At 35.5% G+C, this 14,875-nt stretch overlaps 1 protein-coding gene across 1 annotated transcript in view; it reads right to left on the bottom strand.

Moving 5' to 3' along the window:
- Positions 1 to 2,081: 2,081 nt before the first annotated feature.
- mamo (maternal gene required for meiosis) overlaps positions 2,082 to 14,875 on the bottom strand; it is a 180,624-nt gene continuing 167,830 nt past the window's right edge. Inside the window, exons 7-10 of the mRNA XM_017610313.1 lie at positions 6,648 to 6,838; positions 5,065 to 6,562; positions 4,494 to 4,900; positions 2,082 to 3,308 (exon numbers count right to left, since the gene is read on the bottom strand). Coding sequence (XP_017465802.1) covers positions 3,035 to 3,308; positions 4,494 to 4,900; positions 5,065 to 6,562; positions 6,648 to 6,838 — 2,370 coding nt within the window. The 3' untranslated portion in view covers positions 2,082 to 3,034. The remainder of the gene's footprint in view (positions 3,309 to 4,493; positions 4,901 to 5,064; positions 6,563 to 6,647; positions 6,839 to 14,875) is intronic.

Below are 14,875 nucleotides of genomic sequence, written 5' to 3'. Positions count from 1 at the left end.
CTGCTCTCTGTACAGCTAGAAATTTACTTCTATTCAGAAACTAGCACCTACATTAGGGTGGTCCTTAAAAATATTACTCCTTTATTTTGTTCTAAATAAAAAAACAAACACATTGGAGAAAAATTTTTAAAATTAAAAAAAAATATTTATGCGACGCTACTGGGTTTTTGAAATATTTAAATTGTTTTTCAGAAATAGCGAAAATTCGACAAAATTTTTACTTTAACTCTGCTTTTTACTATAACTCAGCGAGTTTATGCATATACATACATACACATATGTATAAGCTTCAATAAAATGGCAAATTTATTAGATTTCATTTTAAATTTTGTCGTATGTTCACGATTTTTAAAACAAATTTAAACCTTTTCAAACGCTGGTAGCGAACTTATATTTTTTGTCTGAAATTTTTGCGGCTGTCCTTATTTTGTACATAGAACAAAATAAAGAGGTGCCCTATACCAAATTTAGATGTTGCAATTTTAATGACCACCCTAACCTACATATTTTTTAAATTTCCAAATCGTATGTTTTATCGATGGTTTTGTTCTTTTTCTGCTTAGATAAAAAAAATCACTATCACTAATTTTCTACGTGTGAAAGAGAGGGAGTGCAATAGATATTATTTTGTTAAAAAAATTAGGTATGCTCTTCCTAAAAGTTTCTAAAGTTTTAGAAGATTCAAATTTGAGTACTGAGAAAGTTTCTGATGATCTACATACAATGTACGTACATACATATGTATATCAACTCAGGCAGAAAATGAACACAGAAAGGTGGTTTAGCATTCACTAGGGGAACTACACACATACATACATATGCACACGTAAGTAAGTGCAGGTAAAACTAATTAGAATATGCGACAAAAGAAATTGTATCACCTGCATATTCAAATCATTGTATGTTTACTCAATGTCTCAAGCTAATTATTAGTGTTAGGCAATATCGATACCGAACGTACTCAGAACTCGATTCTCAAAAGGATCGACAGCAGCCGATTTTTAAAAGTATAGATAATGAGTGCTCCAAAGTACTTAGTACTCACCAAAGAGCTCGAAAGTACTCAGTGCTTAAAAATTCTCTATTCCGATCATCACTTTGATACATGAACTCAGGATTGATTCAAAGTACTCATTATTAAGTGTCGTATATATACTAAAAAGTACTGGGTTTTACTTACATTTACCGGTATTCAGAAATGATGTACTCAATTTGAAGTTTCAATAGCTTTCAAGTACAATAATTTACCCAGTAAAGTTAGCCAATCATTTGATGTAATTTGGGATTAATGTATTAATTTGAATAAAGTACTGTCAGCTTGGGAGATTTCTACACCAATCATTGAAACATTGACATGTATTTATTTAGAGAAAGTACTCAGAACTCTCAAAAAGATCCGATCCTTAAAAGTTTCGATACCAAAGAACTCGATCCTCAAAAGTATTCGATACTTCCCAACACTACTAATTAAAATGAGTCAGATCGTACACTTGAGTTCATAGCCGGAACAGTGTGGCCCACTCTGCTACTAAACTGATTAGCATAGTGGCTGGGGAGCATTGTAGAGTTGTAGGGCTGTTAAGAGCCAATGCGCGCTCTAGAGGGGTTTAACCCTGTAGAGTTGGTGTGCGGTAGAATTTGTAAAGCAATCTTTCTATTTTTAATCCTTTATTTTCGCTCTTTTTAGATGAGCTAAAGGCTCTGTACATTCTATGTTACAGAGTCCATTTAATTATTATTTTTTTTTGAATTTTGAAAGTAACTTTGAGCGTGTGGCGAACTGCTCTGGAAGCCAGCTCTATAACTCCACCAAGAGCTTAGTTACACAGCACTAGAATATTAACTGCCTCATGAAAATCTGATTTTACAACAATCACTTCACCGCTTCGAATTTTGTTTCGAAGATTCTTCATGGACAGACAAAACTTTGGTCGAACGTACTACTCGATTACAAGTTTGTTCAGATAATTTTGGAGAACAAACCATCGATATTTTTGTAAAGTTTTATTTCAAATTCTTATCAGGATACCACTGATTTAAGCTCTTCGAAAAATTTAATTTCTTTTTGTTTTTGAACACAAGAGTAAATATTAATTACATACCTTTTTTATTCTTTGTCATTCACCTCAATTGAATACATTTTCGAATCAAAAGTTTTCTTAACTCCTAAATTTCGTGATTTTCGCTAATCTCCCTCTCCTTCAATGAAGAATTTTCAAACATATACAGAATGTTTAAATTACTGAATTTCAAGCAGAAAATTTAAAGAATAAAAGGTTTAGAGAACTTGCTTTCAACAGTGGAAAATAGAGACTTCTTTAAGACTTAGAACTAAATACCTGCTTACATATTTATGTATATAAAATATATTTTTTAAACCTTCATACGTAATATCTACTACCCGTGTTTATGGTTTTACTTAATAAAATTCTGAACTTTAGCACTTCTAACTAAGCAAACTGAACTCTAGTATGAATGCTTCGCATTGAACATATTCTTAAAATAATTCTTTATACGTCTTAACCAAGGATTCTACATAATTTAAAAATAAAAGGTATGAGTTTTGCGGTAGAGCACTAAAGAAGATCGATAAAATTTTTTGGTGCCTTCATTTCTAGGCTCCACTTTGCCTGTTTTTTCCTTAAAATTCACTGCCTCGCAAATAATGTGAGCTTATTTCTAGTTGTAGTTGTTTTACGCAGCCAGTGCTCTCATATTTGTGTACATAAAATTTTATTTTTGCGCACGATTTTCTGTAATTATTAAATTTTGTGAATGTGTATTTGTTCTTTTTATGTTTTATACTCTCTTGCATATTTTTTCCTCTATCATTTTGTGTCAAAGCATTTTTATATCCACTTATCTACGTATATTGCTGTGTCTCTTTCCCCGCAACATCTGGCAATGCACAGCTCTCCGCTGCGGCAGTGGCAGCTACAAAGCAACTCCACCACCAATGTTCCCACCACCAACGCTCCCTTGGCTGTTCATTCTATTATCTGCGAAGGAGTCGTTGTCTCCTCCGCACCTCATCTCAGCGTGGTGCATTGTGTATATGAGTTGTAAGATGCTTCGATAGATAGTCGGCGCGTGCGAAACATTTGCCGCACGATTCGCAGTGATATGGCCGTTCGCCGGTGTGTATGCGCAGATGGCGAGTGAGGTCCGATTTTCCACCGAAAGCGCGTCCACAGAAGAGGCACACGAATGGTCGTTCGCCGGTGTGCTTGCGCACGTGCAATTTCAGATTCTCCTTGGAGCGTACGCATTTGCCGCAGAAGGGGCAGGCGAAACGTGAGGTTTGGGGGCTGTAAGTTGTGTGAGATAAATTAGTAAATAAATACTTATGTATGTGGGCATGCATGTGTGTTGGATACAATTTTCGATTTATGACGCTGGGACCAAGAACGCGTTCCGGTCTGCACGAGAACAAAATGTAATGTTAAAAACGTTCCCGCAAAAGAACCAAACGGGAACAGAAGTGTGGAGAGCAGGGGAACAAAATGAGAATAAAGACTTTGGGAACGTTTCCGTAAAGAAAGGAATGTGGAAAAAAGCTCTCGAGGACATTCTCAAGTATCAAGAAAATCAAAACTTTTGAGATCTTAACGTTAAGAATTAGACGGGGGTCTGCGCCTTGGGATGAAAACCCGTTTCAGTGAGAACCGTAATTGTTAATTCCAAGCCCGAGAAAAGCTGGATCATTTTAACCCCAAGATCGTTTATCATTAGGGTGAACTGTCGGTTTATGGAAAAAAATTTTCAGTTTCTATGCAAGAAAAGTTCGTCGCTGAAGTTTTTCGTTGACTTAACTTGCATAACTATTTTTCAGTTCTTTTTTTATTAATTTTAATATTCAAACATTTCAAACTAATGCAGAGCTATCAGAAAAATCTTTTTCTCGCTTCCATTCGGCGTGAATAGCTCAGAGAAGATTGGTTCCGGTTTCGTTGTCTGTCAAAAGGTACCTGAGATTTTAGGCCACAAATTGTTATTCGGCAGAAAGTTTCTTAGACTTTTGTTCCCGTTTTATTGTTTGCCAAAATGTTCTGAAGAATTTTGTTCTCATTTTGTTCTTTTAGAAATCTTCGCGAATATATTGTCCGAATTCTGCTTGCTTTGGGAATGTTTCCCAGCGTGCGTTTTGTTCTTGTATAATTCTCGTTGAGAACATTCTCGACAGTTTTGTTCTTACTTTCGTTCTTGCGAAAACACTCTCGGTTTGGGTTTTTAGGAATTCTTGGGAATAAAACTGTTATAAATTAAGCAATTTGGTAAAAAGAAATTCTGTTTTCCCAGTAGGAGGTTCTTTAGTTCAACGCTACAGAACAAAAATGTGGAAAAAACATTTGTTTTCGAAATTACATCACGTCGTTTAGAGTAAAATCTTTTCACATACTGGCGATACGTGCCTTAGAACTCTTCAATTTTCAGCTGTCGCTCTGCATACGGCTATACCCTGCCTGTGTAATGTATAAAACCATATAACTTACCGCTTATCCCGCTGACGTTCTGCTGCATCGACACGCAGAAAATTGAGTATTGAAGCCTCCTGTGGATTAAGGCCCAGGAATTGTTCGTTCGGTATGCGCTCGGCATTGATCAGCGACGTGATGGAGTTGAGTGAATTCAATGTGGACGCAGCAACGTGATGCGCATGCGCATGTGGATGATGCGAATGGGGCAGAGAAGCGTGTGTGTGTGCATGTACATGTGGATGCGGATGTTGATGTCGTGGCAGTGATGTACCAGCCACACTGCCTTGCAAATGTGGTGGCAACTGTTGTTGATGTTGCTGTTGCTGTTGTAGTTGCTGATGTTGGTGGTGATGATGTGGATGGCGTTGCATATGATGATGGGAGGGATCCGTTTCCATTTGTGGAGTTGTAAGAAGGCGAGGCTGTGGGAGAGTGGAGAAAAATTCGGTGATATTATTTTTTAACCGGACATGGTTAGACCGTTTTTTTTTGCTCTCATACGTATGCTTCTATGCACACATATGCACATATATTTACATATATGTGAGTAGATTTAGTTCTTCTTTTTCTAGCAATTTTTACTCACCCCCTTATTTGTACTATGAATTCCATCTGAACTGCTAATGTTCGCCTCTGCGACGCTGGTTTTAGCTAAAGCCGTCGAATTGTTGTTATCAGTGTAGATCATCAGGCCAGCCGAATCAATGGTGCAATCCTGATCTTCACGGTCTTGCTGTTCACGTTCATCATCATCTTGTTCGCGCTTCACGCTGATGCGTAAATCTTCACCACCCTCGTCGGCCACCATCGGCTCTTGCGAGCTGGTTACCACATCCTGTTCGCCCAGCATATGCGCTGGTGTTAGGCAATGTTTGCCGATCGCGCCCTTTTTGCCGTGCAAGCGCTCCAGCGCGTGATTGAGGCGATGCTTTTTGAACGATTTGAGATAACGGAATTGCATGCCGCAGACGTCGCACGTGAAGAGCTTGTCGGCCGGCAAGCGGGCGCGATGATTTTGCTCCTTATGCTTGGCATAGGCGGAACGATAGCGATACGATTGGCCGCATTGCTCGCAAATGAATGGTTTCTCCTCGCCCGGTCCAATGTGTGGATGCTGGAGGGCAGCATGCTGCTCCAACAGCCACACATTCGGAAAGTGTGCATTGCAGTTGACGCAACGCGTTTCTTCTTCGATCGTTTCGCCAAAGAGTGACGACGTCTCCGATGGACTGTTCAGCCGTTGGGTGAGCAACTGGTGTTGCGCCAACAGCGCTGAGGTGGGTGGTGGTGTTGATGAGGTAGACGATGAGGAGCTTTTCTCCTTACAGCTGGACGTATCGGTGCCACCGGGCGTGCTCGAGGAGAGCAAAAGCTGTGTGTATGAACGCAAGCTATCGCTTACGCCACCGAGCGAGGAGCCGGACCGACGACGTTGCAGCAGTTGTTCGAGTGATTCTTTGTAAAGCAGCGGCGAGCAAGCGCTGGTAGCAGCAGAGGTGCCGAGACCACTAGATGTGCCCGTACTGTTGTTAGGCGTATGTACAGCGCTTTCACGACCACTGTCGCGTGCGTCATCGTGTGTGGTAAGTTCTATTACCGCATCGTCGTCCGGTGTCTCGCTGTGCGATATGGCTGCTGCAGGTGTGGTATCTGGCTTCGATTGCGTGGAGGTGGCTGTGGTATGAGGTGATGGTGTGCCTTGATGGCAGGACTTTTGTTTCACATGTTGCTGCTGTTGTTGATGATGGAAAAATGCAGCTGGTGAAGGATAACGTACGTTAAAACTTTGTTGCTGCTGCGGTGGCTGATGGTGTTGCTGTTTGTACTGTTGTGACTGCTGTTGCTGCTGCGGTATTGAGTTACGCTCAGATTGATGTTGCAGTGGGTGTTGTTGTTGTGGTGATGTTGTTTGCTTTACTGGGCTTACAGCGCTGGCCCGATTGTTGTTCGGTGCTGCTACGCCAGCAAGCAATTCGGCAGTGGTGGCTTGCGAATGATTTTGTTGGAAATCCTTGGCGAACATTTCGCCGATGGGATTGAAACGGTGGGAAAAGTCCTTAGGCGTATTTAGCAAATTGCGACTTCTGCAAGGGAGGGAAGACGATTTTTAACTTAGACATGAAAATACATACTCCAAACTAAATACTTATTTAACAAAGGTTTGCTTACTTTAAAGCTTCTTCGGCCAGCCACGTCTGATGCCGGAGCATACCCAAAATTCTGGACGGATCTATGTCGAATAGGCTCAGGCCGAATGGTGTAAATGGAAAGGCGAATGGTGTGGGACAGTGAGCGGCAGCTACTGCAGCGCTGCTGCCATTTCCCATGGCATTGAAAGGTGAACCGAAGTGACGAAAGAGCTATGGGGGGGAAAAAATTGTAAATAACGTAAATTAGTAAAAAGTACTGGATAAAAATGTAAGCTTCGGTGTTTAAATATAAAAAAAAATATTGTATGAAGTGGTTCGAAAGTGTTACAACAATTAATAAAAATGAAAAGGGTCCAATAATTTTTTTTTTTGATTTCTAATGGCGGCAAAAAATTATTTTCATGACCAAATATAAATTTTATGAATTTCTTTTGATTTGTTTTTGGAACAATCTACTTTTTTTGGTATTTACGCTAATTGTGTTTTACTATTTTTATTTGCAAATAAAGGGAAAATATTATGCAGCTGTATTTTATTTAATTAGCTTACCGTGATTGCGTTGCCGACATATTTAAACATTAGGAATTGAAAACATTTAGATTCACAAACAACAGTACATAAATAAGTAATACATATATATGTATAACGATTCAAAAAGGCATATTAATAGAGGTTTACTACATAGATGAATATATTAAATAAAGAGAGTAAATAGTATGTAGTCAAAAAGAGGAAGCATGCCGAAATATGTATCTTAAAATATGATTGCTTTTCGACGACTGAGTGGAAGATCACTACCTCTCAGCAGCTGCTTCGAAAATGCCCTATCTCAGCAAACGGTTCTCAAACANCATGCCGAAATATGTATCTTAAAATATGATTGCTTTTCGACGACTGAGTGCAGCAGCTGCTTCGAAAATGCCCTATCTCAGCAAACGGTTCACAAACGTCCTGGTGTATTGAATTTATAATGAGGTGAGGCATTTTCGAGCCGTCAGCCGAGATAGGGCGTTTTGGAACCAAATTCTGAGAAAGGGCGTTCTTAAACCATTTGCTGACATAGGGCGTTTAGGGCGATCTTCGACGATTTATAGTGCACAAATTCTTTATGAGAGTCATAATAAAATATTTTCACTATCGGACTCTGAGTGCTTATTAATTTAGACATTCGCTGCCATTTAGAGAGACTTTCTTAATGCTAAGTAGTTGCCAAAATTTTCATTTTGAAAAGTCGATTACGCACTAAAGTCTCAATTAAGATTTGAACCTAAAATATCCACTCCGTTGTTGTTGCAGAACCAGTTCGCAAGGTGGTCCTTAAATTACACCACATCACAAAATCTAGAGCTTACACTATACCTAGACTAAAAAAAACTTTCCCTAAAAAATAGAAAGTTAATGGTAAAGCTTATAATACATCTTTGCCGTACTTTGCCGTTGGTGGACATTTTTTTTGAAGAAATAATATATGAGGAGTTTTTTTTTCAGATTTTCAAACTGGTTTATTAAATATTGATAGAAGAAAATTTTTTCTTATTTCTTGAGTATCATTCTATATGTGATTTTCCGTTTTTCTTAAGAGCTGTATTCTAAGCCTTAGGAAGGAAATAAGCTCAAAAGGTAAAATGGATTAAAAAATGTGCAAAGTAAGATGAGAACAAAATTTTGAAACAATTCTTCAACCTATCGTTGAATCGTTGAATAATTTGTTTATAACTCCATTACTTATCCAAAATATGTGTTTTTTTTAAGAACAGCCGAAAAATACCTTCTTAAAGAGAAGTCGAGGGAACTCTAAGTTGTGATTGGACTGATTACGAAAAAAAAATTAATAAGATAACTTGTAGTTACCATAGATATCAACGAATTTGAGTCAGACATTTTGGGAATGTACATGTAAATGCAACGAGAAACTATGCCAATTGCCCGGGAAACGAAATTAAAAGTAAATGCCTTTTTAAGACTTGCTGAAACAGGCGTGAAGATATGATACCGCACAGTGAAATCTGGAACGATATACAGCCAGCTCGAATAATATGAATACCCTGACGTTTTGAAGATTTCATATGTTTATATTTCCCATACCAATTTTTTTTTTTAATTTATTATAAAAATATAGTTCATTCTACAGGAGAATTAATTTCTTAAATTTTATATAGAAGACGGGAAAATTCAAGAAACACCAAAAAATATTCATCAAAATTTTCAACTTTTCAATTCGAAAAATGTTGAGTATGCAGTTTTGTTGACCATTTAATTTTAGTGCGAGTTTCAAGCCGCTAAAAATTTCCGTTGATTTTTGAGAATTCTTTTTGTCAAGGGTGTTTCGCATATTCTCCCATATACCGCATTAACAAAATCTATTTTTATGTGGAAGAAAATGATCAACACCCTCGAAAAAAAAAAAATTCTCAAAAATCAATGGAAACTTTTATAGACTTGAAACTTGCACCTTATTATGCTAAAATTTAATGGGCTACAAAACTGCATACTCCGCCCGGCGGCTTGAAATTTATTTTTAAAGAACAGTCTGTTGTATATGTATATTTTTGCAATATTTGATGGTGTATGGTATGTACTTATATACATAAGGAGGGGATGCGATACAAATTTGGGGTTTTTACTCCCCCATGGACCGATGGACCGTAAAGGTATAACGATAGAGAAATGTTGGTTGCCGGTGGAAAAAGGTTGGGAACTACGGTCGTACGGCATTGTGACTTACAACGACTGTTTGCACGGATTTTTATTTAAATTTTATTTTATTTCAATATTCGAGATTGGGTCTGGGAGTTATATTCGGTTCTTTTTAATATTCATTCATTGATTAAAAAATCCGAATAATCGGATATCTGGGTAACAAAATGAAATGATATTAACCAGTTATCCGGGTAACAAAAGAGATCGGACCTTACCCGGATATCCGGATTTTATATGTACACATGAATATAAGAATGGTGCCAGCCCTATACACGATAAAAAATAACGCAATCTTACTTCTTCCACTACATTCAGATGAATTAAAAGAGATTTTGTATTCATTTTTTTATTATTTATTCTTCAGTTTTATAGTTTTTATCATTCTCTCAATCATTTCTGTTTCTTTATATTTGTATTAATTTTTACTTTTGTGTACTTATATGTGTGTGTGTGTGTGTGTGTATTTGTATTTATGCAATGTATAATTTAATTTTTATTACATATTTTTGTTTTAATATTTTGTTTGCTTTTTATACACTGTAACTTAATTGAGTTCACAACGGCAAAGCCTCATCACACACCCTGCCCACGTGTCGTGTGAAAATGTGCGTGAACTTTTTTTTTTAGTGTTTGCTGTTATTATAATTTATCGTTTTTATTTCTCATAGAGTTGGCTTTTTAAATTTTGCTTTTGGAAAAATTGTGTTGTCTGGTGTTTACGCTACTAAGCATTTGTTTATACACAATTACTATGTATGTATTTTGCCTGCTTCTCATTTCCTTTGATCAAATAATAAACTTGAAGATGGATACTTCAAGTATTTTTGCGTCTTTTTAATATTTTTTTTGTTGTGTATTAGTTTTCAAATTGCACCACTTCTTTTTCTTTCTCCTTCGCTCTCAACTCTTAATATCGCTAACAATTTTNTTTTTTTATAGATATTGTTAGGACCATGTCGAATTCGAAAACCGATAAAGAGCTTATGTATTGCAGATTGGGTTGCATTTCGAACAATTTAATTTTTTATCATCAATAAATAATAATTTTTACATCAATTTATTTTAATTTCGCTAACGATAGATATCTATTAACATATAGTCAGTCACCTGGATAAAATATTGTCGAATTTTACTTTCAGCAGGTCTTACTGATTCACGAAATTCTCAATTAATTTTATTTTTATTGTTTGAAAGATCCCAATTAGCTAAGTATGGTTGCATTATTAACTAAATTTGTGCTAAATGATGGACAAAATTTTAATCAATATCTCGCCAACTAAAGGGTATATCCAAAAACGGATAGCTCAAATCGAAAGGTCTTATTTTGAAATATATACACGTGCTTCTATAACTAAGAATCATCAAAATGGCGCTTACGATAATATTTTACCCAGACGACGGTATAGATAAAAGATATCGATAAACGCAAACAGTTTTATCGAAGCGTCAATTTTATGCTCGACTTCAAACGACAGCCTATACAAATATGCACTTACTAGGCCAGTTTCGAAAAATCGGTAGGGGTATTCTCGCAGTCTTGCAAAACCCTTGCATGGCGCACGGATTTCACGGTTTGCAAAGCGACCACATATCAAAATCGGTTTTTACCGTGCAACCCATGCAATCCGTGCACCGTGCAAGGGCTTTGCAAGACTCCAAGAATACCCCTAGTGACTTTTTGAATGCAAACTTTCGGCAAGAAAGGATTTACTTTCTCAACATAGTCTCTTTTTAGCTCGATACACTTACACTCCCTATAATAGGTTTTCTCAAGGTCCCTAATATACAGTGGCAGACAAACAAATAGGGACGCGAAATTTTAATCAGTTTTGGATGTTTTCCTTTTCTTTTTTAATGCTTATTAATTTTTTATGAAAGCGTAGCTCAATACTTAACAAAAAGCATGTAAGTCCGAATTTAACACTTGGTATAAAAATTAGGAAAAATCGGCAAAGTTTCATCAAAAGTTCGAACTTTGCAATCTGATTTTTTGCAATTTTTGTATGCCAACGCTACTTTTTCTTTCATAGAAAGTATGTTCAACAATTTTGGCCTTAAGAATACCTAAAATTAACGATACATACATACGTCCCAGTTACTTCAAATTTGCACTCAATTGTTCTAAAATGTAATGGCCTAAACAACTGCATACATAGGATATTATAAAAACTCTGAATAAAAAGTTTGAAACTTTGACGTACATGGTTTTTGTTAGACAGTGAGCTAGACTTTTATAAAAAAAAATTGTGAAAATTAAATAAACGCAATGCTGATAAGGCATTGGTATTCTCTTTGAAATGAAATTAAATAAAATGGAATGAAAAGAAATGAGACATGTAATAATATGAAATTGAATGAATTGCAATGCTATGAACATGAGATTAAAACAAAAGGAATACAGAAAAATGAAATGCATAACCTAAAAATCCACCAAAGAAAAAATAATTATTGGTATGAAGCGGATTGTCTATCTCCCAGAATAAAAACAGTTCTCTACAACGCACATCAGTGGTATGCGGATATGCCAGAATGAGCAATGCCATCACTAAACAAGAATTAACTTTGGGTATTTTTGTAGATATTCACCCTCATTGCGAGAGTTGTGTTGAATGAAAGTCGTTTTTCGAGAGTCGAATTGTATCGAAAACTTCATTGTCTTAAAACAGAAAAACTTGGCAGCACTGCATAGTTTTCGACGATTTTCGACGTTTACTTATTTCAGCACGATAGTAGATAATTCCAGTGTTATCGAGTCGAACAATCTAGCTTAATTTACCACTTACGCAATGAGGCTGATTGAGAATGCTCCTGATAATGCCGTCTACGATATCATGTGCAACTCGGCTCTCGACATACATTAAATTCTCGCACAAAGGCGCAGGCCATATGCCACGTGTGGAGCTCGTAGGTGCTGCCCTCATAGCGGCGTGCACTCTCGTGCTTGACGGCTCTAATAGCTCTAATATTTAGTAAAGCCTCGGCAGATAATGTGACACGTAGTGGTGCAGTGCAAAATGAGGCTGGTGCTCATCACTAGGAGGAGAAGGTTAAACGACGTTGTTTTCTCTACCCTTAAAGAAGTCAAAGTAACGTATTTAGATGTAATCCTATTAAAATTTTATGAAAATCTAATGTTTAAAAAAATAAAAAAATTTTAAAGTCTTAACAGCGTCCGAAAATTCGAACGGGTCGTTGGTAAAACATGAATGCACTAAACCTGCCGCCACTTACTCAGGGCTGTGGCAGAATCCATCGTAGTCCGAATATTCGAGAAATCTACAGCTACGCCTGGATTCGATTTTGCCTCGCCTTTGTCAGAATTAGGTATGTAATGTGTTAAGAGACGAACACCTGACCTCATTCATTTTCTTTAACACTAAGAAAACTGTTTAAATTTATTCGTAGATTGTGAAAATATATAAACGAATTACAAACGTGCAGAGCCTCTGGGAATATAAAATGAGTAGAAAACAGTCAAATAAATAAATTCCCATTAAAAAAACAAACAAAAAATACACAGAAGACTGCAACATTTTCGCACTACTTCTCGATACATATATTTAGACAAAAGTAAACTTTATTCGATCTTGAAAGTATCGATCGCAAAGTAAATACATGGCGTATATGTGACCTGCAAAAAGGTTAATTCGGATTATCTAAGGCTGACATGAATTATACCGAATTGGATTAACTTGAACTCTGGGCTTCCAGAGTTAAATGTGCCACCCTCTAAAGCAGTGGAAATCATTGGAAACTAATACATATTAATATACTGAAATAGAAATTTAAAATTTATGTACTCGTATTTACCTGAAAGGAAATTGAAATAATGTATGAGCATTTATGAAAAACAAACCAAAAATGAATGTGGAAACCGAATGAAATGAAATGATTTGTGTTTTTTTTTTGAATCCATGTAATTAAATAACTTTATTTGCTTAGATATTTGAATATGGTATATAAAAAAATAGTTATTTTTTTTGTTTTGCGTAAACTAAACAAAATACATTTATGTATGTAGTTAAAAATGGGAACTTAAATTTCGTTTGACACGCGCACAGGCGCAATGTTTTCAATTAAATTACGACTTATAAAATAAATTAGTTAAAACATAAAATTATTAAAAAAAAACTAAAGTTAAATATGAAAATAAAGTAGTAAAAATTCTAATTGAAATACATGTGTAGAAAAACTAAATGTCGTGCTGTAAATTTACATTTGTATGTAAGTACATGTTTGGATTGAGATGAATATGGAATGTTTGAAGTAAACTGAATGAGTTGCAAAAATGACTGATTTATTTATTTGAGGTTTCAGAAAAATTTCATTTAATTTTCAACGAATAAAGTCTAAAGTGAGATACACGTTTGAAAATTTCTCAAAGGGGCTGTTGATGGAATTCGCGCTTTTAACGAGGAAAAAAATGTATGAACTTTTAGATATGTATGTATGTATTGGTATTCGAATTAGAAACTTTTTAATTTCTAGAAATAAATTATATTTTAATTAAATGACCTCAGCGATTTTCTTTTGTACAGTGGAGTTCCGATAATTCGTATTCGCAAGTGACCAGTAATATTTTACGAATTAATCAGGTTTTCGAATTAGCGAGATTTCGATGTTACTTACCAGGAAAAATACATAAAAAAAATTGGAAACAAAAAAGTTTACGTAAAAGTGGACGCTTAACTAAGTATTAAGATTTATTTTTTCAAAACACAGAATTTCAGAATTTTTTGCTAAGTTTTAAAAATCTCTTTTATTATTTGCAGAGCATTTAATTCAAACTAGAAATGCTTTGACTTTTAAAAATGTTATAATTTGAATCTGAAATATTTCATTGAAACTTAACTTTTTGATGGACTTTCAATATATGTGTACAAATGTATATGTAGTTTATAATACGTATGTCTAATTTACCACTCATTCAGTTCAATGGAATGATTTGTGTTTCGACCTAAGAATGATTTTTCATGGAAAAATTTAGCTTTAGGTGACAAGTGATTTGTTGACATTTAGGTAAACAATGAATAATCTACAAAGCATGTATATAGTATGTATTTATGTATGTATGAATGCTTATGTAAATGTGCCTGCTGGGGCAATTTAAATAAAATAAATGCCTCTTTAGCGTTAAATTAAAAATGTTCATAATTTATGTAGTAAGTTTGCCGGTGTTTACTTGAAATGATTTTCTTGTGAAAAATGTTCATTTAACATAATTGCCAGTTGTGTGTTGAATATTTTTTGAATTGTTGGCTTTTATTTTTCTCATATGTATGTATGTACGTATTTGTATTATAGGTTTAAGTCTGCTTATACATATCTATGTATGTATTTGTGTATGTATGTATGTTAGTGTGTATGTTGTCTTAAAAGTTATTAACTATTTTTTTTGTTTGAGTTTGTTTTTTTGTTTTGTTTTGTTTTAAATACTTTAAAAATATACTTTTGTTGTAGGAACATATTGACGTAATTAACGTATTGCAGCTATTACTCGAAATTCACTTCTCATCACTCTCGCGTGGCGATCTCCATCTCACTATC

This window comes from Rhagoletis zephyria, unplaced genomic scaffold (assembly GCF_001687245.7).
Source record: "Rhagoletis zephyria isolate East Lansing unplaced genomic scaffold, Rhagoletis_zephyria_1.1 Rzeph_scaffold_00300, whole genome shotgun sequence".
In the NCBI taxonomy this organism is placed as follows: domain Eukaryota; kingdom Metazoa; phylum Arthropoda; class Insecta; order Diptera; family Tephritidae; genus Rhagoletis; species Rhagoletis zephyria.
Note: the sequence above shows the minus strand (reverse complement) of the source record. Positions and strands in the feature narration are given on the sequence as shown.